This window comes from Moschus berezovskii, chromosome 4, assembly GCF_049115385.1.
Source record: "Moschus berezovskii isolate FMDL1 chromosome 4, NW_MosBer_1.0, whole genome shotgun sequence".
In the NCBI taxonomy this organism is placed as follows: domain Eukaryota; kingdom Metazoa; phylum Chordata; class Mammalia; order Artiodactyla; family Moschidae; genus Moschus; species Moschus berezovskii.
The window spans coordinates 31,661,346-31,687,321 of record NC_142463.1 but is presented as its reverse complement, the minus strand read 5'-3'; the positions used below and the strand labels follow the sequence as shown (position 1 = coordinate 31,687,321).

The 25,976-nt window shown below is 40.9% G+C and overlaps 1 protein-coding gene across 1 annotated transcript in view; it reads left to right on the top strand.

The window, feature by feature from the left end:
* Positions 1-25,976, top strand: part of FYB2 (FYN binding protein 2) — a 133,352-nt gene that overhangs the window by 68,646 nt on the left and 38,730 nt on the right. Inside the window, exons 5-7 of the mRNA XM_088834996.1 lie at positions 16,120-16,220; positions 22,474-22,508; positions 25,001-25,032. Of these exons, the coding sequence (XP_088691122.1) occupies positions 16,120-16,220; positions 22,474-22,508; positions 25,001-25,032 (168 nt within the window). The remainder of the gene's footprint in view (positions 1-16,119; positions 16,221-22,473; positions 22,509-25,000; positions 25,033-25,976) is intronic.

The window sequence follows — 25,976 nt, the reverse complement described above, 5'->3', positions numbered from 1 at the left end:
GTCAGAGGAAGGAGTTTGGAGAGGTGGCTAGGGCTGAGATCATACAGGTGAGGCATTCGATGTTTTGTTTTGTTTTTAATTAGAATATAGCTACTTTATGATATTGTGATGATTTTTGCCATACATCAATGTGAATTAACATTGTTTTGTTGTTTTTAAATTAAATAACATAAGCAAGATTGTGACAAGGTCTAAGCTATCTTTTTAAAAGATCGTCCTGGCTGCTGTGTGGAGAATAAACTGTTGAAGGACTAGAGAAAAATGATACTTAATTAGTGTCTTAAAGAATAAGTAAGAGCTACTGTATAGCACAGAGAACTCTACGCAATACTCTGTGGTAACCTAAATGGGAAAGAAATTCAAAAAAAAGAGGATACATGTATATGTATGGCTGATTCACTTTGCTGTACAGTAGGAACTAACACAACATTGTAAAGCAACTGTACTCCAATAAAAAAAGTAATGTAAAAAAAGACCTAGTCACTTGTTAGTCATCATAATAAAGGAAATTACCAAACTGGAAAAAAAAAAAAGAATAAGTGAATGTTTGTGGAAAGGACATTGGAGGTAAGGTAGTTACAAGCAGAGGAACCACACATACAAAAGCCCAGAGGCAAGAAACATCCTGGTGTGTTGAGGAACCAAGGTAACTTGACATAATTAGAATGCATAGTGGCAGTCTGTGTAGCATGTAACAATAGTTCAGCCAATACTGGCTGAATAATACAATGGACTTAGATGGTTCTTAGCGTGAGACTCAGTTATATACAGTCTGTTTTTGTTATTTTCTAGATTCTTGGGTGTAGTTCAGCTCCCTGTCTAAATTATAAATTCTTTGAAAACAGGGAGAGAATCAAATACTTCTTTCTTACCAGCTGCATAATTTTGTGATTTGTTTAAATTGAACAACACAACAATACTTGAAGATAAGATCAAAGGAATGTGTTATAAGGAGTTAAGAGCATAGACTTTGCAGTCAGATAGCCTTAGATTTATATTTTGAGCTCCACACTAGCTGTGTGATCTTAGAAGAGTTATTTAATATCTCTGGGCCTCCGATTTCCTCACATGGGAAAATGGAGAAATCAATAAATCCTACCTTTTTGGGTCGCTGTGAGGATCAAGATATGTATCTATAATTCCACAAAGTGCCCAGCAGTGTTGTAAACACTTGATAAATGGCAGCGATTTGTTGTGTGTTTGGAGTAGCAGGGTTTGTCTGTAACAAGGTCTAGGGCTGCAGGCAGTGGCTGGTTTCAGGAGGTCTGTTTCCTAGGAAAGCCTGCCAGTAGCTCAGAGGATGACCCTGCCTTTCACTTCTTAAAACAAATGTTCTCAGATATGATATCCCACCTCAAAGCAGACACCCTGAAATTTGAAATTCAGGTATTTTAAAGGTTGGCCTTAATAATAAAAATGAGGGTGTGGGGTCATCTTTTATTCATGTGGTAAAAGTTGCCACTGGATTATTGAGAAATTGCTTAGTGGTTGCATTAGTAGAAGTCAGGGTCCGTTTAAAGAGTCATTTCTAAGTTCATCAGTGATTTCATTGATTCTGTTAAGTAATACTATTAAGGTTAAGTAATGCTATTCTTATAAGTGATAATATCAGGCATAGAGAAATATAGTAACTGCCTTGTCACATGTTCCCCATATAATGATTGCTATATAGAAGAATTGATCTGTGAAACCATTGGATTAGCCTAACGAAATTTTGAAAAATATCATCTAAAACCCACTTTTAAGCTCCGTGACCTTCACCATCACTCTGGGCTTCATCATTTTCATTTCTTATTTTCCCTTGTTCCTGTTCAGTTCAGTCGCTCAGTCGTGTTCAACTCTTTGTGACCCCCTGAATTGCAGCACACCAGGCCTCCCTGTCCATCACCAACTCCCGGAGTTCACTCAAACCCATGTCCATCGAGTCGGTGATGCCATCCAGCCATCTCATTCTCTGTCGTCCCCGTCTCCTCCTGCCCTCAGTCTTTCCCAGCATCAGGGTCTTTTGAAATCAGTCAGCTCTTCACATCAGGTGGCCGAAGTATTGGAGTTTCAGCTTCAGCATCAGTCCTTCCAATGAACACCCAGGACTGATCTCCTTTAGGATGGACTGGTTGGATCTCCTTGCAGTCCAAGGGACTCTCTTTTTTCTTTTTTTAATTTATTTATTTTAATTGGAGGCTGATTACTTTACAATATTGTATTGGTTTTGCCATACATTGACATGAATCTGCCCCGGGTGTACATGTGTTCCCCATCTTGAACCCCCTCTAACCTCCCTCCCCATCCCATCTGTCTGGTTCAGCCCTGAGCATCCTGTCTCATGCATCAAACCTGGACTGGCGATTCATTTCACATATGATAATATACATGTTTCAATGACATTCTCCCAAATCATCCCACCCTCGCCCTCTCCCACAGAGTCCAAAAGACTGTTCTATACACCTGTGTCTCTTTTGGGCCAAAGAACTAAACAGACATTTCTCCAAAAAAGACATACAGATAGCTAACAAACACATGAAAAGATGCTCAACATCACTCATAATCAGAGAAATGCAAATCAAAACCACAATGAGGTACCATTTCACACCAGTCAGAATGGCTGCTATCCAAAAGTCTACAAGCAATAAATGCTGGAGAGGGTGTGGAGAAAGGGGAACCCTCTTAAACTGTTGGTGGGACTGCAAACTAGGACAACCACTATGGAGAACAGTGTGGAGATTCCTTAAAAGACTGGAAATAGAACTGCCATACGACCCAGCAATCCCACTGCTGGGCAGACACACCGAGGAAACCAGAATTGAAAGAGATACATGTATACCAATGTTCATCGCTGTACTGTTTATAATAGCCAGGACATGGAAGCAACCTAGATGTCCATCTGCAGACGAATGGATAAGAAAGCTGTGGTACATTTACACAATGGAGTATTACTCAGCAATTAAAAAGAATGCATTTGAATCAGTTCTAATGAGGTGGATGAAACTGGAGTCTATTATATAGAGTGAAGTAAGCCAGAAAGAAAAACACCAATACAGTATACTAACGCATATATATAGGATTTAGAAAGATGATAATGATAACCCTGCATACGAGGCAGTCCAAGGGACTCTCAAGAGTCTTCTCCAACACCACAGATCAAAAGCATCAATTCTTTGGCGCTCAGCTTTCTTCATACTCCAACTCTCATATCCATACATGACCACTGGAAAAACCATAGCCTTGACTAGATGGACTTTTGTTGACAAAGTAATGTCTCTGCTTTTTAATATGCTATCTAGGTTGGTCATAACTTTCCTTCCAAGGAGTAAGCATCTTTTAATTTCACCATCTGCAGTGATTTTGGAGCCCCCCAAAATAAAGTCAGCCACTGTTTCCCCATCTATTTGCCATGAAGTGATAGGAGGATGCCATGATCTTAGTTTTCTGAATGTTGAGCTTTAAGCCAACTTTTTCACTCTCCTCTTTCACTTTCATCAAGAGACTCTTTAGTTCATCACTTTCTGCCATAAGGGTGGTGTCATCTGCATATCTGAGGTTATTGATCTTTCTCCCGGCAATCTTGATTCCAGCCTGTGCTTCTTCCAGCCCAGTGTTCCTCATGATGTACTCTGCATATAAGTTAAATAAGCAGGGTGACAGTATACAGCCTTGACGTACTCCTTTCCCTATTTAGAATCAGTCTGTTGTTCCATGTCCAGTTCTAACTGTTGCTTCCTGACCTGCATACAGATTTCTCAAGAGGCAGGTCAGGTGGTCTGGTATTCCCATCTCTTTCAGAATTTTCCACAGTTTATTGTGATCCACACAGTCAACGGCTTTGGCATAGTCAATAAAGCAGAAATAGATGTTTTTCTGGAACTCTCTTGCTTTCTCGATGATCCAGCGGATGTTGGCAATTAGATCTCTGGTTCCTCTGCCTTTTCTAAAACCAGCTGTAGTTTGAAGGAAAAGAGCAATGGACTAGGAATTAGAAGGCCTGTTTTCCTGACCCACAGTAGTGCTGTCTTGAGTGAGTTACTGAAGCTCTCCAAGCCTCAGTTTCCACATGTGCTACTGAGAGGATTCAGGGAGGGAACATATATAACATTAGCATGAGCAGATTTTGGTCAAAGAGGGAATGAGGGCAAGTGAGTTAATGAGTGAAAAATCTCAGAGCTTCCGTACCTCCCCATCTTCAGCACACATGATGGTCTCTCGTCATGGCTTTGCTTCATAGTTTGTTTGGTCCTCTTGGGTCCTCTCTGCGGTGTGTGCCAATGACCTCCTCCTGTAATGCCTTCCATTGCTGTGGGAGCTGTTCATGCTCTGTTGGACCTCAGCTGGTGCTTCCATTTTTCTGAGAAATTCTATAACAGAGTGATTGGGACCCAAGATTCTGCACTCAAATATCTAGTTTCTAATCTCTGCTCTGTTGCTTACTACTCTGTGACCTGGATTGTGCCTCAGTTTTCTCATTTGAACATGGAAAAAGTGAAAGTTTGTTCATAGGGTCACTTGAGAATCAAATAAATTGAGAAATATACTTGGAACAGTGCCTAGCACGAAGTAAGGGAATAAAAGTTATTAGCTATTATTATTGTTAACATGCCCTCCTTATGAATGAGATCAGTGGTTTGACAAAGTAGTTTCAAAGTTAATAATATTACTCCTGAAACTGAGATTGCTCTAATAACATTAATCTGGTCATTGTATTAGTCAGGGTTCTCCAGAGGAACAGAACCAGTAGGATATGTATTTTATGTATTTATGTATTACATATTAGATTGCATATATTACATATATAATATTTCATCATTTATTAAGTATGAGGAATTGGCTCACACAGTTATAGAGGCCAAGAAGTCCCATGATGTGCCATCTATAAGCAGAAAAGTCAGTGGTATAATTCCAAGTCCAACAGCCTGAGAACAGGGTAGCCAATGGTATAAATACCAGTCTAAGGGCAGGAGAAGATGAGTTGACATGATCCAGATCAACAGATGAGCCAGGACAAATTGGGTGAATTCCTCTTTCCTCCTCCTTTGGTTCTGTTCAGACCCTCAGTGGATTGCATGATGCCTACTTGTATTAGGGAGGGCAGTCTGCTCTACTGAACCCACTGACTCAAATGCTAACTTCATTCAGAAACACCCTCTAAACAGTTCTAGAAATAATATTTATCAGGACACTCTGTGACCAGTCAAGTTGACACATAAAATTAACCATCCCTTTAGTCATTGTAGTTTTGTAGCTCTTATATACAGAGAGTTGACTTACCCACTCATGAGTTAGAAACAAATACCTAGTGTCCAGGGCTGAATGACATTGTTTGTTGTTGATGCTATTGTAGAGTCGTAGTAGAATCTTTAAAGTTATGAAACATGCAGGAGTAGAAATTGGGCATGCATACACACACGTGTATACATGTGTATGTACATAAACATATATAGGATACATAAAATCATATATAAAATGATGGTAAAATCATATACAAAGATGTATATGTAGAGGTATGTGTATGTGTCTGTAAAAATGGTAGAAGTGGAAGAACTGGTGGCAGAGGCAGTAGAAGCAAAAGTCCAAGTGGTTGATGTGTGTAGAGGGGGAAATGGTAGTAAATATCACTGACAATGGAAGTAGTGAACTCTTTGTGCCAAGCACTGTGCTAAACGCAGCATAATGACAATCATCTCATCCTCAACAGAAACAGGATTAAAGGAAGAAGAGACTTGGATCCAACTATGTATGAGGGTCACAGCCAGGTAAAGCTGGCTAGAGGTGTGGAGATGACACCCTAAAAGCCTCTATTTCCAGAAGTGTGTCTCTCCTTATAGCCATTCTGGTCAACTACTTCATCTTTAACCATTATCTAATATTTAGAAGACAGAGGTTGGAATAGCTTATGAGGAAAAATATAAATAAAATTTTTCCATGCAGTTTTGTAAACCTCGCACAAATGTATTTTGAGATCCAGTTTAGAAAGAATGGATGCCATTATTTGTAGTGTAATTACCAGTCATTTGATTCAAGAATTAATTCTTTCATTCAGGAATTTCTTAGGGTAAAAGCCTATGGGGAGGTTAATCTTACAAGAAGTATTTATTGGAGATAGAAACTTTTCCACTTTGGGACTTAGGGTAATTGAGAGATCAGATGGTCTCATCCTTCCTTGTCACCAGGAACCTGTAGAATGTCACAGGGAGCAGCTGCTGGTTAAGCTACAACTCTTCTTCCTATTTCTAGAACTGGTGGACCAATGAAAAAAATGGAATAAGTTGGATTTTCAACTTAGGTCCACACCCCTAATAAAACAGATGAGAAGTAGAGCACACTGGTTTTGTTGTGTAAGTCTGTCTTTTCTTTTTTAATTCAGGTTCTTTAGATTTTCCAGAACTGTCTTGCAGCGAAACTTTTTGACTCTTCCTCATGCAGTGTCGGAGAAGGCAATGGCAAGCCACTCCAGTACTGTTGCCTAGAAAATCCCATGGATGGAGGAGCCTGGTAGGCTGCAGTCCGTGGGGTCGCTAAGGGTCAGACACGACTGAGCGACTTCACTTTCACTTTCACTCTCACTCATTGGAGAAGGAAATGGCAACCCACTCCAGTGTTCTTACCTGGAGAATCCCAGGGACGGGGGAGCCTGGTGGGCTGCCGTCTATGGGGTCACACAGAGTCGGACACGACTGAAGTGACTTAGCAGCAGCAGCAAGCAGTGTAGCATAGGAGAAGATGAGCATGGAAATGTACCTGTCAGGCATTTCCCACCTGTTAACTCAGTTATTCCACCACTGAACTGCTGATGACCCAACCAGTGAGATCACACGACCAGTGAGAGGTAGATGGGATGAATCTAGGTACAGTGTCCAGCATGTAGTACCCTCAACAATTAGCAGCTGATCCTGTCGTGGAAAACTTCACTGTTTGACCAAGTGAATAGGTGTTTGAATATGAAGCTAGCTGCTTCCCAAGCATGTACAGTCTGATACAGAGGTTGATTAATTATTTTCTTCAAAGGAGGGTGGTGGCCCAGGGGTGGATGTGGCGAGTGGAAACAACCATGAGAGGAAGTCACAAGTCTGTGTTTCATCCAGAGAGTCCAAAAATCTGTTTAGAAGATAGGTTTCTAAGGGTCCAAATACAGTTAGAAAATATTTGCTTTTATAAGTCATCTTTAACATTTCCACTGCATTTACAGAGTTCTTATTTCTCCAGGAACATAATGTTGAAGGTATCATTAAGAAACATTCATGTTTTATTATGTAATATTTAAATTACTAGAGGTTTTCTATAAGAAAGGGAGAAAAGATAAAAACCTGATGCTATATGCAAGTAATAAAGGGAACTTTCCAAAATGCAAAACTCAACACTTCTTTTTTAAAATACTGGAATTTTAATAATATAATAAATTTGTAGCACAATTTTGGTGGAATGCCTATATGCAGAGGGCAGATATTTCATTAAATATCTATAGTATACCTTTCAAGTAGATTTTATTATTACTGTTTTGTGGAGTAGGAAACTGAAGATTTAAGGTATTTATTCAATACTTTTAAAACTAGAAAATGGAAGAGAGATGATTCAAATTCAAATTCGTCTGACCCCAAGCTCCGAGTCTGTCAGTAATTCTGTGTTGCCTCTCAGTGATGTCTAAAGTCCTAGATACAGACTGCATGCAATTATTTTAATAAATGTGGAAACAAAGAAATTGAAATATAGATATATTTAAATTATAGAATTATTTATTCCCAGAAATCCAGGTTCATTATATTGACCCATGTCATATTAAATCAAGGTGTATCTCAGATCTTGTTTTAATGGACCAGGAAAAAGATGAAAGACATTCTCAGATGGCAGAAAAGGAAGTTTAAATACATGTATAGTGTCTTTTTTCCTTTTTAACATAAATCCTAGGACTGCCGCTCTATAAAGACAAGTGATCTGAAAGATGACTTTTTATGCTCTGTTGAAATTTTCTCTGATTATCTGAAGTCAGACATTTATTCATTTCTGACAAAAGTAGTTCAAGAAATTGATTAGACATCTTCTTTCAACATCTCCACAAATTGTTTCTAATTAATAAAGTTAATTTACCATAGACCCATGGAGATTGTTAGGTCACTGGAGCATAAGATGCATGGCATAGTCTATAATTTAAGAACATTTCTCTTGATTATTTTATGCGGCGGGGGGGGACAAAAGAGTGAGGGGAGAAATTACTGATGCATTAGAGTTCATAATTTTTCCTCTTCAGCAAAATGACTGTTCATACATATCTTAAAATATTACAGAGATTATGAAAGAAAAACCTGAAATAACCAAAGTGGTCAAATATAGATAGGGAATCGAGTGGAATATGCTTACAATATAAAACAAAATGTAGGGAAACAAAGGAGGAAATCCAGGCTTTTCATTGTCTATAGCTGTAGAAATAGGGCGGAAATCTGGAAGAATACCAAGATGAAAAGAGCTCATTGTGTGATGGTGGAAGGATTATGGGTGATTTGTTTGTCTCTCTCCTATCCACAGTCCAGGGTGAAGAAGTGGTTTTCCGTTTGCTGTTGATGCAATTATAGGAAGCCCTCTTCCTTTCACTCCCTAGTCCTGTTTCTTTCTTCCAAGAGCAACTCCAACTATGAATATTAGAGTGTATCCATTTGTATTTCTTATTCTTCAGCTACAATCTAAGATATCTGTGAAAGATACAGAATTTTACATTTTTGTATGAACAGCATCTTGTTTATCCTTCTGAAACTTGAATTTTTTCAAAGCTGTTTTCATAGTCTGTCTATGCTGATGCATGTACATAGTTTATTCTTTTTAATTGCATGCTATATATATATTTCATCATGTGAAAGAAAGTGAAAGTGAAGTCACTCAGTCGTGTCTGACTCTTTACGACCCCGTGGATTGTAGCCTACCAGCCTCCTCCCTCCATGGGATTTTCCAGGCAAGAATACTGGAGTGGGTTGCCATTTCCTTCTCCAGGGGGGATCTTCCCTACCCAGGGATCGAACCCGCATCTCCCGTACTGCGGGCAGACGCTTTAACCTCTGAATGTATCATAATTCATGTATTTTCTGACTGAGGGACATTGAAATTGTTTCTTATCCTCACATTTTCCAATGATATTGCAGTGATCATCCTCATGTATTTCCAGGTGAATATAAGCAAGTTTCTCTAGGTTATTTACTTAAAGTAGAAATTGCTAAATAATAGTAAATAAGAAACTTCAGTTTTACTATAATAGGTATTGAAAACTTATCTCTCAAAATGGCTGTCCTTTAAACCAGTATAAAGAGTTTCTCTGTGTTCTTGCCAAATGTGGTGTGCTTTTCCAATTGGGGGATTCTTGCTAAGTTGATGGATGTAAATGAAATTCTCATTGTCTTGACTCCATCTTCCTGTTAACCATAAGACTTCAAATTTACTTTTGTAAATGATCAATTTGTTTCTTCTATGATGTCTGTCATATCCTTTTGTTCAATTTTCTATGGATTTGACTTTTTCCTATTTCAGGCATTCCCAATAGAGTTTAGATATCAACTGAAGTTTATTAGACTTCATTATTAAGGGTGCTATTTGTTGGCATTTAACCTATTGAGAGAATTTATCTACATTGAAATTTTATATCTATTAAAATAGTTATGAGTTTTTCTCTCTTGTTGTTTCAATGTGATTCATTGCAGTGATCGATTTTATGATGTTGAGCCATGCCTGAAGTTGGAATAAACTTTAGTTATTCTTAAATTGATTTTAATACTAATTCATTTATTTAGTACTTAATGAGTTTGGGCTATATTTTCTTACATGAAACTGGGCTTTATTTTTATTTCATTGTTTGAACTTTTTGTGATTTTCATATCAAAATTACACTGTCCTCTGAAAATGAGTAAAGTAGTTTTTCTTTTTTTCTGTCCTCTGAAACTTTGCTAAGATTTTCTCATAAAACATAGTGGATGAAAAGGAGAGAGATGCATTGAATGTGGAGGTGGGGTGAGTGCTGTTGACTCCAACCCTTTAATGGTTTGTTGGCCTTCTAGTCTCTCAGGTTCTTCTTCAGTCACTGTGGTAATTTTATATTTCCCTACTAATTTGCCAAATTTCCCTAAAATTTCAAATTTATTGGCAGAGAGCTGATCTTGATATTTTCTTAGACTTCTGAAAATCTGAAGCAAACTGTAGTTTTGTCCCCTTTCGTATCTGTAATTTGTGTGTGTACAGATATGCGTGTGCCTTCCCTCATTGTCTTGATCAGTCATGCTAAAGTGTGATCTGATATTAGTTTCGTGACACTATACAGGAGACAGGGACCAAGACCATCCCAATGGAAAAGAAATGCAAAAAAGCAAAATGGCTGTCTGAGGAGGCCTTACAAATAGCTGTGAAAAGAAGAGAAGTGAAAAGCAAAGGAGAAAAGGAAAGATATAAGCAACTGAATGCAGAGTTCCAAAGAATAGCAAGGAGAGATAAGAAAGCCTTCCTCAGCGATCAATGCAAAGAAATAGAGGAAAACAACAGAATAGGAAAAACAAGAGATCTCTTCAAGAAAATTAGAGATTCCAAGGGAAATTTTCATTCAAAGATGGGCTCGATAAAGGACAGAAATGGTATGGACCTAACAGAAGCAGAAGATATTAAGAAGAGGTGGCAAGAATACACAGAAGGACTGTACAAAAAAGATCTTCACGACCAAGATAATCATGATAACGTGATCACTGACCTAGAGCCAGACATCTTGGAATGTGAAGTCAAATGGGCCTTAAAAAGCATCACTACGAACAAAGCTAGTGGAGGTGATAGAATTCCAGTTGAGCTATTTCAAATCTTGAAAGAAGATGCTGTGAAAGTGCTGCAATCAATATGCCAGCAGATTTGGAAAACTCAGCAGTGGCCACAGGACTGGAAAAGGTCAGTCTTCATTCCAATCCCAAAGAAAGGCAATGCCAAAGAATACTCAAACTACCACACAATTGTACTCATCTCACACGCTAGTAAAGTCATGCTCAAAATTCTCCAAGCCAGGCTTCAGCAATATGTGAACTGTGAACTCCCAGATGTTCAAGCAGGTTTTAGAAAAGGCAGAGGCACCAGAGATCAAATTGCCAACATCTGCTGGATCATGGAGAAAGCAAGAGAGTTCCAGAAAAACATCTATTTCTGCTTCATTGACTATGCCAAAGCCTTTGACTGTGTGGATCACAATAAACTGTGGAACATTCTGAAAGAGATGGGAATCCCAGACCACCTGAGCTGCCTCTTGAGAAACCTGTATGCAGGTCAGGAAGCAACAGTCAGAACTGTACATGGAACAACAGACTGGTTCCAAATAGGAAAAGGAGTATGTCAAGGTTGTATATTGTCACCTTGCTTATTTAACTTATATGCAGAGTATATCATGAGGAATGCTGGGCTGGAAGAAGCATGAGCTGGAATCAAGACTGCTGGGAGAAATATCAATAACCTCAGGTATGCAGATGACACCACCCTTATGGCAGAAAGTGAAGAGGGACTCAAAAGTCTCTTGATGAAAGTGAAAGAGGAGAGTGAAAAGGTTGGCTTGAAGCTCAACATTCAGAAAACAAAGATCATGGCATCTGGTCCCATCACTTCATGGGAAATAGATGGGGAAACAGTGTCAGACTTTATTTTTTGGGCTCCAAAATCACTGCAGATGCTGATTGCAGCCATGAAATTAAAAGACGCTTACTCCTTGGCAGGAAAGTTATGACCAACCTTGATAGTATATTAAAAAGCAGAGACATTACTTTGCCAACAAAGGTCTGTCTAGTCAAGGCTATGGTTTTTCCCGTGGTCATGTATGGATGTGAGAGTTGGACTGTGAAGAAAGCTGATCGCCGAAGGATTGATGCTTTTGAACTGTGGTGCTGGAGAAGACTCTTGAGAGTCCCTTGGACTGCAAGGAGATCCAACCAGTCCATTCTAGAGGAGATCAATCCTGGGTGTTCATTGGAAGGACTGATGCTAAAGCTGAAATTGCAATACTTTGGCCACCTCATGCGACGAGTTGACTCACTGGAAAAGACTCTGATGCTGGGAAAGGTTGGGGGCGGGAGGAGAAGGGGACGACAGAGAATGAGATGGCTGGATGGCATCACCGACTTGATGAACATGAGTTTGAGTGAACTCCAGGAGTAGGTGATGGACAGGGAGGCCTGGCGTGCTGTGATTCATGGGGTCGCAAAGAGTCGGACAGGACTTAGCGACTGAACTGAGCTGAACTGAAGCTTTCTTTTGGAAAGTTTGCTTTACACTCTTTCTCCATTGATATGGGCACTTTGGTTTATCTGGCAATTTTTATCAGCATTAGCAAGATTTTTGCAACATCAAGTCAGATACTCTCCATTTTCCTAACAGTAGACTAATCTATGTGCATTTTTTGTGATTCTTGATCAGTCTGGACTTTTTCCTATTATACTTTATATTTTAGACTTACCATACAATTCCTTATGTGCACTTTTCCTTTCCTGACTTCTTAATATTTGAGTTTTCTCATTTAGTATTTTCCTTCTACCACTTAGAGGAAAACAATAGAATGGGAAAGACTAGAGATTTCTTCAAGAATATTAGAGATACTAAGGGAACATTTCATGCAAAGATGGGCATGATAAAGGACAGAAATGGTATGGACCTAACAGAAGCAGAAGATATTAAGAAGAGGTGGCAAGAATACGCAGAAAAACTGTACAAAAAAGATCTTCTCGACCCAGATAATCATGATGGTGTGATCACTCACCTAGAGCCAGACATCCTGGAATGTGAAGTCAAGTGGGCCTTAGGAAGTATCACTATGAACAAAGCTAGAGAAGGTAATGGAATTAGCTCATAATAGTTAGCTATTTAAAATATAATAGTTAAGTTATTTAAAATCCTAAAAGATGATGCTGTGAAAGTGGTTCACTCAATATGCCAGCCAATTTGGAAAACTCAGCAGTGGCCACAGGACTGGAAATGGTCAGTTTTCATTCCAATCCCAAAGAAAGGCAATGCCAAAGAATACTCAAACTACTGCATAATTGCGCTTATCTCACATACTAGTAAAGTAATGCTCAAAATTCTCCAAGCCAGGCTTCAGCAATATGTGAACCGTGAACTGCCAGATGTCCAAGCTGGTTTTAAGAAAGGCAGAGGGACCAGAGATCAAATTGCCAACATCCACTGGATCATCGCAAAAGCAAGAGAGTTCCAGAAAAACATCTATTTCTGCTTTATTGACTATGCCAAAACCTTTCTGTGGATCACCACAAACTGTGGAAAATTCTGAAAGAGATGGGAATACCAGACCACCTGACCTGCCTCTTGAGAAATCTGTATGCAGGTCAAGAAGCAACAGTTAGAACTGGACATGGAACAACAGACTGATTCCAAATAGGAAAAGGAATACGTCAAGGCTGTATATCGTCACCCTGCTTATTTAACTTATATGCAGAGTACATCATGAGAAATGCTGGGCTGGAGGAAGCACAAGCTGGAGTCAAGATTGCCGGGAGAAATATCAATAACCTCAGATATGAAGATGACACCACCCTGATGGCAGAAAGTGAAGAGGAACTCAAAAGCCTCTTGATGAAAGTGAAAGAGGAGAGTGAAAAAGTTGGTTTGAAGCTCAACATTCAGAAAACTAAGATCATGGCATCCGGTCCTATCACTTCATGGCAAATAGATGGGGAAACAGTGGCAGACTTTATTTTTGGGGGCTCCAAAATCACTGTAGATGGTTGATTGCAGCCATGAAATTAAAAGATGCTTGCTCCTTGGAAGGAAAGTTATGACCAATCTAGACAGCATATTAAAAAGCAGAAATAGTGTTTTGCCAACCAAGGTCTGTCTAGTCAAGGCTATGGTTTTTCCCATGGTCATGTGTGGATGTGAGAGTTGGACGGTGAAGAAAGCTGATCGCCGAAGAATTGATGCTTTTGAACTGTGGTGTTGGAGAAGACTCTTGAGAGTCCCTTGGACTGCGAGGAGATCCAACTAGTTCATCCTAAAGGAAATCAGTCCTGAATATTCATTGGAGGGACTGATGCTGAAGCTGAAACTCCAATACTTTGGCCACCTTATGCGAAGAGCTGACTCATTTGAAAAGGCCCCGATGCTGGGAAAGATTGAAGGCAGGAGAAGAAGGGGATGACAGAGGATGAGATGGTTGGCTGGCATCACCGACTCAATGAACATGAGTTTGGGTGAACTCCAGGAGTTAGTGATGGATAGGGAGGCCTGGCATGCTGCAGTCCATGGGGTTGCAAAGAGTCGGACATGACTGAGTGACCGAACTGAACTTCTACCACTTAAGAAGTTAAATATTCTATTTCTATTCTTTTTTATGGTGACAAAATTTGACATCCACAGTTAACTAAGTCTAATGATAATCAAAATCTCTATCCTGTTCCTGAATAGTAGCTGAGAATAATTCCAATAGCCCTGTTTCACGATCTTCAATAATTATTATTTAGCATTTTAATTCTACTTTATTCTTTTTTAATTTATTTTTTATTTGGAAGGTAATTGCTTTACAGTGTTGTGTTGGTTCCTGCTGTAAAACAACGTGAATCAGTCATAGCTATTTATATGTATCCCCTCCCTTGTGAACTTTCCTCCCTTCTCCCCTTCAGCCCCTCTTGATCACCACAGAGTGCCTGCCTGGGTTCCCTGTATCAAACAGCAGCTTTCCACTAGCTGTTGCCCCTGATAGCCCAGTTGGTAAAGAATCCACCTGCAATGCAGGAGACCCTGGTTCGATTCCAAGGTCAGAATTTGCCACATTTTAGGGAAATTTGTCAAATAAATCAGAAAAGAGCTGCTGGAGATGGGATAGGCTATCCACTCCAGTATACTTGGGCTTTCCTTGTGTTCAGCTGGTAAAGAGTCTGCCTGCAATGTGGGAGACTTAGGTTCAATCCCTGGGTTGGGAAGACCCCCTGAAGAAGGGAAAGGCCACCCAGTCCAGTATTCTGGCCTGGAGAATTCCATAGACTGTATAGTCCGTGAGGTCACAAAGAGTCGGACATGAGTGAGCAACTTTCACTTTCCCACCAGCTATCTGTTCTACACGTGGTAGGGTATGCATGTCAGTGCTGCTTGCTCAGTTCGTTCTACCGTCCCCTGCTGCTGCTGTGTCCATAAGTCTGTTCCTTATGTCTGCATTTCCATTCCTTCCCTGCAAATATTTTCATCAGTACTATTTTTCTAGTTTCCATATATATGCGTCAATGTATGATATTTGTTTTTCTCTTTCTGGCTTACTTCACTCTGAACAACGGGCTCTTCATTCGATCATTTGACTACCTATAGTGGCTCATCTTCTTGTGTGATTAGCAGTTTTCCATTATAAGCCTGTTTTGAGTGGGGATTCTTCCCTTGGGAAACCACAGGTGCTATGGGCGTGAGAGCGTCTTTACAGAATGACTTCAGGTCTCCTTTACAGGGGAGCTGCTGGTGGTGGTGGTGGTGGGGATTTGGCTTCTCACAGCAGGTTGGCTTCGTGTCTCAGGAACACACAGGTAGTGTTGCATTGAGAAGCCCGTCCCCTCGGTGCTGGGCTGCAGGGTTTCTGCCTTCTCCTGGTTGACTCTTGGAGCTACAACTGCCCTCCTCAGATAGGAGGCTTTCCTGCTTGTTCCTTGGGAGAGTGCATGGTTATTACGATTAGTTTTACAGATGGGATGGCGTTTTGTGACCCTGGACCTTATTCTTTTAGCTCAGTTCCAGCTTCCCATTCAGTTGAGGCCTGAGGCTCAGACAGTTTTAATCCCCAGCCATCCAGTCACTGGGACCTTTTTTTTTCATTTGATCCCAATTTCCCATGGAGTCCCTTGGCTGCAATTCTCACTGACACTTTAATTGCGAATTTCCTATGTCTGGCACCTGGGGGTTTTTACCTTACTGATTTCTAGGTAAATTATGGGCTCTTGATATAATTCTTTACATTGTTATATTTCATTCAGAAATCTTCTGTATTTAAAGTGGGGGTGGTGTGCCTTCCATATTGGCCATAGGTCACCACATTGGCCAGACTGACTTATATTACTTCTCTAATGAGGAAAAAAAATACCCAGAGTTTGAAAATGTGTTTTAAAAATGTTTTGCTTTAAGTAACCTTTTTTTCTCCACACTTCTCAGTGCTGAATTTGAAGAACCACATAATTATGAGGCAACAATTTCCTATCTGAGACACTCCAGCAACTCCATTAACCTGTGCACCGCAAAAAACTTTGCTGATTGTAAGTGTGCTAAGCCAATTAATATTGTAGCCCTGTATGGAATGAAAATATTTCCAAAATGGTATTTCCCCCAGTTAACTCTAGGTTTAAATGTTAACAGCCATGCTGCTTTACTGTCACAGTTCTCTTTTTTCTGCTCTTCTAGCCTCTTAACTATATAAATAAACCCAGCTGTGCATCAGTGCTAGCTCCCAGCTCCTAGTGCTGCCTGCTCTTTACTTTCTTCTTTCCTTCACCAATCTACTTAGACACTTTGCCTTTTAGATATACGGGAGGGAAAATCAAGTTATGGTGATTCAGTTTTCTTCCTTCTCCTCCCACAGAAACTTCATCTCTCTTCTCTTGGTGTCTGTCTTGAAGTCCCCTGGTAACTCTGTGTGTGGAGAAGGGAGATAACAGTCTAGGGGAATGAGGTCCTCATGTTTAACCTGAATAGGAGCAGAGAATTCATTAAATGGATCTGACCACTGGTTCGGAGCTGGGTCTTACTGCCTCTGGTATTACTGACAAAGCTCAGACCTTTCCGTGAAAAAAAGAGACTATCTCAGGCAAGATGATGAAGAATCAGAAACTCATAGCATTTCTTCAGGTTTCTGTGTCTTTGTTCTGCCTATATCAATAGAATCAACCAGTTCTCTACAAAAGGCATAAATATTAGTGCTAGAATAAACACTAGTATTTACTGAGCTGTGCTGTGGACCACAGTCCTGTTAAAGGTCCTCTGTGCACATGCCTTTTGATATAGCCATTGTATTCACCCACTTTTAGAGACAGGAAACTGAAAGTTAGACCGAGTTGCATAAGGTCACACAAGTAATATGTGGAAGGGCTATACTGTGCAACGGCCCAGATTGCCTCTAAGATCCATGCTTGTCCCACAGTTTTATGCTGCTTCTCATTCAAGAGTATTTGACATCCCTGAAAGGAGAGTTAGAGATCCCCTGCTTCAACCTCTTTATTGTACAGACAAGAAGCCCAGGGCTCTGGGAGAGGAAGTCATTTGCCTGGGAACACGTGCTTAGGAAGTTCATGGGTAAGAGTTAGAACCCATTGAAATTTCCATTCTCCCCCCAAGAAATAAGGGGTCAAAAACTACTGGAAGAACTTTCTCCTAGACTGAATAAGCTCTAGATTCTCCAAACTGGCTTGTAAAATACTAGCTTAAGAAGTGGAACTCCTGTCTGCATCAACCCAGAAGGCAGTGCTGCCTCGTAGTTGGGGTGCCTGGGCCCCTGCCTTAAAAGCAAGGGTTCTTAAACTCTAATGTTCACATGAATCTTCTGGGCGTCTTGTTGTAACGTAAATTCTGGGTCAATTGATCTGGTTTGGGCTAGAGATTCTGCATTTCTAAAGATGCCCTGATGCCACTGGTCCACAGACTACACTTTGAATAGAAAGGTTGTGAGCCCCATTTGGACTGCATTCCAGCTGCATGTTTTCCTACAAAGCTAAGTGCTCACAGGGTCAAGGGGATGCTCCCCTGCAGCTTCCCTCTGGACTTCATGAGACCCCCAGAGTGCCCTCACGCAGGTGGGTCTCTAAGATGCTGCTTGGGTCTCTTCCCTGGGTCCTTCCATCTCAGGACAGATGGAGCTGCAGAGAGATCTGTTTGTGGTGGGGCAGGAGAGGATGAGGGTGACATAGGCAAGGTCCTTCGTGTGTAGGGTGAAGCTGAGGATTGGAAGGAAGGAAGCTGGACCAGAGGCCTGCATGTGTTCTCTGCAGGCCACAGATGATCAAGGTGGGTCTGTTGGGGGTATCATTTGGGGTACCTAACGAAGGAGCTGCTAACCCAGGCCTTTCCTCAGTCTTTCAATGAGGAATCCTTTATGTCCCTCAGTGCTGCTGAAGAGACGAGTGCTTATGACTGAAAAGAGAAAGCGCTCAGAAAATAAGCCACTGATGTAATTGAGAGGTAACTGTGAAAAGGACACTTGGAAGCGGGGAGGGAGGGAGAAAGGCACGGATAGTGAGGGCTTCCCCAGTCAGGATGGCGTCCTGTGGGGGATGGGATAGAAGACTGCCAGGAGATTCTCTGCGGAAGCCAGAGACCCCTAATCTGGGATGGAAAGATTTAGCCCACATGCCTTTCACTGCTCCTCTCTAAAGAGGCAAGGGATGGTTACCCTATAGGCAGCAAAAGGGAAGGCAGTAGGCTATTTCATCCCCACTTGTCCATGTTCATTTGACTTTCCCCCATGCGTTTCATCCTCTTTACACGTACTGTTTGAAAGATGTACAAATCTCAGTTTCTTCATCTACTAAATGGGTATAATATCTTCTTTGTTTAACTGTTCCATGTGTTTGAGAAGGTAATACATGTAAAGTCAAGAGAACTCTGCTCTGAGAGGATGAAGCACATATACTTTTCCCTAGTCCTCCTGCTAAGTACAACTAAAACCCCTGGATATTATATATTTAAAACAAATATATACATATATATTTATATTGTATATTTTTATATACAAACATAGGAAAACTAGAACACTGTGAAAAGGTAGAAAGAAGGTAGAAGAGCTAGGCACCTCTGGACCCAAGGAAGGATAAGTGGTGGATTCCCTGGGTTTTCTTCTTGCTTCATATATCCCAGCCTTGGAGATGAAGAAGCTGGCAACCCAGAAACACCACAGGGCACAGACAAAGCAGCTCCAACAGAAGCCTACTCTTTCTAGCCAAAGGACTAGTAAAAGGGAAGCCTAGAAAAACAGAAAGCTTCTAGACAACAACTACTTTATCCCAGCTAAATGTCACAGAAAATAACAAACTGGCCTCACCACCACCAGCCAAGGCTGAGTGGGGAGCCTGGACATCCACCCTTATCAGGCTGTGATGATGCACCCCAACCCTTCTGCTGGTCAAGAAGGTTAAGTAGGGAGCTGGGACTTTCATTCCTGCCAGGGTAACAAATTCCATCTACAGTGAAGGTCAGTGAAGACCACATAGGGGCACGGACTCCAGCCCTCCACCCAGCAAAAACAAGGTGTCCCTTCCCCTCCCTATCAGGATAGTACCAGAGCAGACCTTGTGGAGAGTCAAGACTTTCACACTCTCTCAGCAATAAGGCACCCTCTCCCTGTGGTATCAGTAGAGGCTAGGTTGGGAGTGATAACAAGCACTCCCACCCCTCCCAGCCAAAGTGTTAACAGCAGAGTCTTAGCAAGGAGCCAGAGCACCCACTCCTGCTCAGAAGTGATGAGGAACCCTTGCCTTACTTGGATATCAGCAAGACCAAGAAGTGGGGAACCTACACTTCTACCCCCACCTGGCAGGAAAAAGGCAGTCCTCTCCACTTCTGCTACCATGCTAGCTAAAACAGAAGGCTTAAATAGTATCCAGAGTCTCACAACATAATACTCTAAAAGGTCACGGTTCAGTCGAAAATCACTCATCATATCAACAGCCAGGAAAGTCTCAACTTAAACAAAAAGAGATGATTGACAGATGCCAACATTGGGATAACTGAAGTGTTAGAATGATCTGACAAAGACTTTAAAGCAGCTATTATAAACATGCTTCAGTGAGCATTATAAATATGATTGAAGCAAATTGAGGAAAAAGTCTTATCCAAAAATAGGGGATGTCTCTGTAGAGAAATGGGAGATGTAAAGGAAACACAAATGGAAATTTTAGAACTAAAAACTACAGTAAAGAAAAAAAGCTCAACAGCAGAATGGAGGGAACAGAAGAATCAGTAAACTTGGAGAAAAAATTAGCTCAGAATGGATTTCTTCCTTGTCGTGGAGAGTCAGACACGACTGAGCGACTGAACTGAACTGAACTGCTCACCAAAGGTGAGGAATCTTTAAATACTGCCTTTCTAGGAAGAAAAGAGGGAGAAGGAAAGAAAGGAAAGGAGGGAAAAAAAAAAAGGAAAGGAGGAGAAGCCTTTTGCCATCACCTTTGGGTGAGTCTGTCTCTTGAACAATGCCAAGAAAAACAGAAGGTCACCCCCTCAGGGTGCCTAACTCAGCAGAGGTGACTTTCTGAAACGTCACCCTTTCATACCAACTGGGTGACAGGTAAGCAGGATTTAGGCTGTTCTGGAAGCTCTATGGAATTGTCCTCAGAGCTCATCTAGACAGTGCCTTTCAGACTGCTTCCTAGAGCCAAGGGCTGTCCTAAGGCCGGGGGCGGGAGGGCGGTGTCCTAGAAACCCCTGGGGATAACTTCAACCAGAGAAGTTTCGTTTATGCTCCTGTAATATTGTGTTTAAATGAATGAATGATTCCTTGGTTAGGAGACAGGTTGAAAGCTATTTCCTAACTGAGCAACCCTGGGCAAGTTACTTCACTTTTCTGAGTGTCTGTTCCTCATCAGTATATCAGATATAGCAGTGATTATCGCGAAAAAAAAAACAAAAACTGTCAGCTATTTTTATTATTATTATTGTTCTATTATTAGTAATAATTGTCTCACCTCCTGGTGTAAAACATGGGAAAGGGACTTTTCCAAAGTGACACAGGGAATGAGAAACTCACACAGGGAGTTTCCTGGTTGGTTAGTCTGGACAAAGAGCTGAGGGTCTGGAAGACATGACCATGATGCGGTACTAGTACCATATTGGAGTACAGGTGAAGGGTTGCCGACTCCCATTTTTCTCCCAGCTGGGACAGAGCTATTCAGTGGAAAGAGTTATAGAATACCCTGTGGAAACTAAGTGAGGGCTCTGATGCTTTGGGTTATATCCTCCTATTATAATTCCTAGTCCTTTCCTGACCCCCTGAGGTATGATCATTTGTACTTTATATTCCTACCTTGGGAGCAAGTTTTGATGGCAACACTTACTGTGAGAGAACCTCTACTTTGTTTAAATAAAAAATAAAAAAGTATCAAGTAATGAATGCATTATTAATTGTATGTGTATTATCTTTGTTTATTAGCCTTAGCAAGTAAGCTCTCTCTGGGCCTTGGTTTTCTCAAAGAATAATATTTCCCTCCCCATCAGGTGACATTTAGAAGCAAAGATATCATGATTTGTTAATTCTTTCAAAAACACAGAAGGGTGAATAAATTGAAGGAGGGAGAGAAAGGAGATTATCAATTTTTAAAAGTGGAAAATAAATCCATACTTGAAAAGGATGAGGCCAACTGCATCATAAACAGATATTCTTAAATGTTTTTAAAGCAAGTAGTAGAATAAAATATGTTGATTCAGAAATTGGTGAAAATAACCAAAGTTGAAGTACAGGCTGTTAATCTGCCACAGAGAATTTTAGGTCCTTGTGTCAACAATCGCATGCAGATAGTCCCTAAAGAGAAACTGATTTCATTTAAGTAACTTATGAGTCAATTGTATATGTAGAGTAAAAGTGGCTTAGAAATGTGTGTTGTTGTTTGGTCAGTTCTGTAAACTAAACCTTTAGCACTCCAGCAGCAAGAAAGAGAAAAGGAACAGGGAAAGTCTTATTTATTATGTATGTGTATTCAATATCAGTAGGTGAAATGTTTATAGAAAACTTTTAAGCAAAGAAAAATTCAATTAGCAATTTTATTTTAAAAATATCATTTTCTGTACAATGTCTGGTGCTTTTCTAGGTTTACATTTCTTACATCATCTGCTTTAATCTTCCCATGAATTCTGGAAGGCAGATACCATTGGCCCCATTTCACCGATAAGCCATCTGAGGTTCAAAAAAGGAAGTAATTTGTCTGTAATTCCACAGGTAGGAAGTGGCAGGACTGAGCTCTGAACCCCAATTCTTGCTACTACTTGTATTAATTAATGATTAAATTTGGCGTCATGTCATTAAATAAAATCCACAAAACTTTTGGAAAAATTGAAAGGCATTTGAGCCTTAGTTGACAGCTAGCTGTACCATGGAAACAAAATGCTTATGGAGCCACTTTTAGGCACACTGTATAGTTGTATTTGATGAAGTGGGACCTGGGCTTTTGTGACCTTATTTCCTTTCCTTTTCCTTTCAAGTCTGCCTTCTGATTGCTACCACTCAATTGCAGTACTTTCTCTTCATAATGAAGTATGAATCTGTTTAACAAAAAGGAAACTGACAACTGTTTCAAATGTTTTCATTGACTGTACTTTCCATCCTAGAAATCTCCAAAGGAAAGATACCATGATCAATGACCTGAGATTTCCTAAACCTTGTGGACCAGTTTCCCATACATTGATTGTTCTGAGGGTTGAGAAAACTGAACTCTGCCACCGTCCATAATTGCTTTAGTCCAGGGTCCTGTATAAGAAATGGATGCTATGAGAAATTGTCTTGAAATAATTGTTTCATGTTTATTTTAGCAACTTATGAAGTCAGAATTGAAGAACTCCAAAAGGTACAGTTTCTTTTCTTCTTATCAGCTTCATAGCTAAAGCAAGCGTACAGAGTTGATTCTTAAGTAGTTTCTTTCATGAGAGAGGAGAGCTCTTTGTTTTGTGTTTCCCTGCAATTTCAGAGGCATTTTTAGACTTCACCTGCTAAGATTCTGAAGTCTGAGCCCAGTATGATCAGAGACAGAAAACGTGTTAGGATGGGAGAAGGTGGTAGTAACATATTCCTGGCACCTGATGTAAGGTGGTCAGTACCAACTAGCCTTTAGTAACTGTCCCTTCAGGAGAGAAGAGTTCCTCATCACATGCCAAATTTGTATATCATGTGCTTCCATGAGAATGACCAGACCCTTGAAGGCATATTTTTTGGACTTCTGGTGGGCATAGTGCTAGCAACTTGATTAGGGCCCAAGCAGAATCACAGGCTTTGGTTCTGGCTTCTGGCTATGTGACCTGGAACCTCCATTTCCTCACATGTGGTCATAGGAACACCCCCATCAGAAGTCATTGTGAGAATGAAAAGAGGTAAATTCAGGCAAACAGTTTAATAGTAAGTGCCGGAATCTACCCCAAGCACTTCACCTCTCTGAGCTTCAGCTGTGTCTTCTGTAAAATGGTGTGTTCTCTGGAATGGCAGGAAGCATAAGCCTTGTGCAGTAATAGATGCTCAGTAAGTAATGAGACTAACAGTTGTTTCACTGAATTGCTGAGTGAACTAAGCAAGATGAAGCAGGTGAGCACCTAGTCTAGCACTCAGCACACAGTAGGTACTTACTTACTGTTTTAACTGGGTCAGTTAAGGACTACTCCTTCCTCACTGGGTGCCTTTACTCGAGGTCCTTCATCTTTCTGCTTTGTTTATCTTATGATTAATTAAAAGGATTGTTCATTTGTGATACACTTTAGAGATAGAAAACTAGAAATGATTATTATTCCTATGAATGAAAGCAGAAAGATGCTTCACTTACCTGGCAGTATCAGCAAATGACAAACTTTTCTGCACAATGGAGCTTTCCAAGTGACCACAATTTTATCCCCTTCAAAATTTAAAAAGCATGAAAGTATTTTTCTTTCAACCTTCAGGTATGTATTATGGTCATCTCATGTTCTTGAGCTTGGTGGCTGGAATCTGATTTCTCCATTTCTTGATGACTTGGAGTTCTCTGAAACATAAAGGGCTGAATGGGCACTGTTCATGTTTTTCTTGAGATGCTTTTAGGCCCTTGTAGGTGTTCAGAATGAGTTACCTTCACACCAAACTGCCATTGTCTATATACTGTAGTTGTTTTATTATTTCTATCGATTGTTATTTCCTTCTCCTGTCCACCTCTTTGTGTCTAGCAGTGAGTTTCCACGTGGTCCAGCACACACCAGGTCCCTGTCTGGGGGCAGGTACCTGTGTATATGGTGACTCAGATGCAGAGAATCCGCCTGGAATGTGGGAGACCCATGTTTGATCCCTGGGTGGGGAAGATCCCCTGGAGAAGGGAATGGCCACCCACTCCAGTATTCGTGCCTGGAGAATCCCATGGACAGAGGGGCCTGGCAAGCTAGAGTCCATGAGGTCACGAAGAGTCGGACACGACTGAGTGACTAACACTTTCACTTTTTCACCTGTGTATGCATGGCATCATGTAATCCTCACAGTCACCCTGTGAGCTGGCATTGCTGCTTTTTACAGATGAGAACTCAAGGCTCAGAGAAGTTAAATAACTGTAAGGAATATAGCAGAGATATAAAGCAAGGTCCATCTAACTTATCTTTCTACAAGTGTTGCCATCCAATCTGTTAGAATTGTGTGGAAAATGAGAGCCAGTTATCCTTGAATGTAAACTGTGAGGCTCTCCTCAAAGGAAGGGATATGAGCTCTTGGGCATGGACTCTGTGGCAGCGTATTGGATGCTTATTTTCTGTTCTCTTCAGGTTCTTGGCTAGATTCCAGATTGTGAATGATATGTGACAAATGACTAAATGAGGGGCTAGGTTGTGGTCACTGAGGCCTAAGTTTAATGGTGCCAAGTCTAGATCACACAAGAGCTGATTTTTGATCAGGTGGTGTGTGATCAGGAAAGGAAGAATGCCCAGCATGGCTTGCATACTTGCCTGTACCAATTTTGCTCACTGGAACATTACTCAAATATTGCAATACCTATTTGCTTGTGAGGTTTAAAAGTTCTTTATTCTACAGATGCATTCCTGGATGGGTGTGCAGAGAACAATTTAATTTTCTAAGTCAAATTATGCATTACCTCTGGCATGTACCATGACTTTAGAAATGCCTGTTTTGTTTTGTTTTTTTTTTTGATTGATCTTCAACTCCACTGGCAACAGTTCATAAAGCATTCTGTCATCAGCATCCACTTTGCTCTGTACTGAGACCTCACTTGCCTCACCCTTTGGTCATGTCTCTAATGATCTGTAACCAAACAACAGAGGCCTGGTTGGGGCTTGACGTGGGTAGATTTATGAAAATGACCATCTTTCTCTTTACTTTCAGGCTTGGAAGAGTTTTTATCATCAAGAACTTAGGTGAGTTTTATCTTCAAAAGGAAAAGCATTAATTAGCCACTGACCCTCTGATGACAGAACTGTTTTTCCTTAATGGGCCAGTTGAATCTAGTGCCTGACCTGGTTCAGCACCCCTAGTACCCTGCAAGGTGTCTGGTACAGAGAAGGTGCTCAAGGGTCCTGCCTGGCCTTATGGGTTCACCTCGTTCTAGCTCATTCTACACTCACTCAGCAAAGGCTTGTGAGTCCCCAGCATGCTGGCCATTTGCTAACCACAAGGGCTGGGGGTTCCCTGGTGACTCAGCTGGTAAAGAATCCGCCTGCAATGCAGGAGATCCCAGTTTGATTCCTGGGTCAGGAAGATCCGCTGGAGAAGGGATAGGTTACCCACTCCAGTATTCTTGGGCTTCCCTGGTGGCTCAGCTGGTAAAGAATCCACCTGCAGTATAGGAGACCTGGGTTCAATCCCTGTGTTGGGAAGATCTCCTGGAGAAGGGAACAGATACTCAATCCAGTATTCTGGTCTGGAGAATTCCATGGACTGTATAGTCCATGGGGTCACAATGAGTCGGACACGACTGAGCGACTTTCAAGGGCTGGGGCAGTGACAGAGAGCTAGCCACTACCCTTGGGGGTTCCCCAGTGAGAGAAATATAGTCAAACAGGCATATGAAAATCACATGGGTCCCAAAGAATTGACAATTTCCAAAATGCACCATGCTGTTTCAGGTCTCTTTGCCTTTGCTCATTTATTTCACTCAGCCCAACTTAATGATCTGGCAGACTTCTAACCATCAAATGACCCCTTCTGTAAGAAGCCTTCCTCGTTCTCCTCCTCTAGTCCCTTCCCTGTGGTGCTGCTGTAACACACGCACACATTTGCACTAACATCATGTCCATTCTTTGTTTGCTAAGATGCCAGTTCATCCTCACTCTCCCCTTCTCTGAGCTCCTTGTGGGCAGGG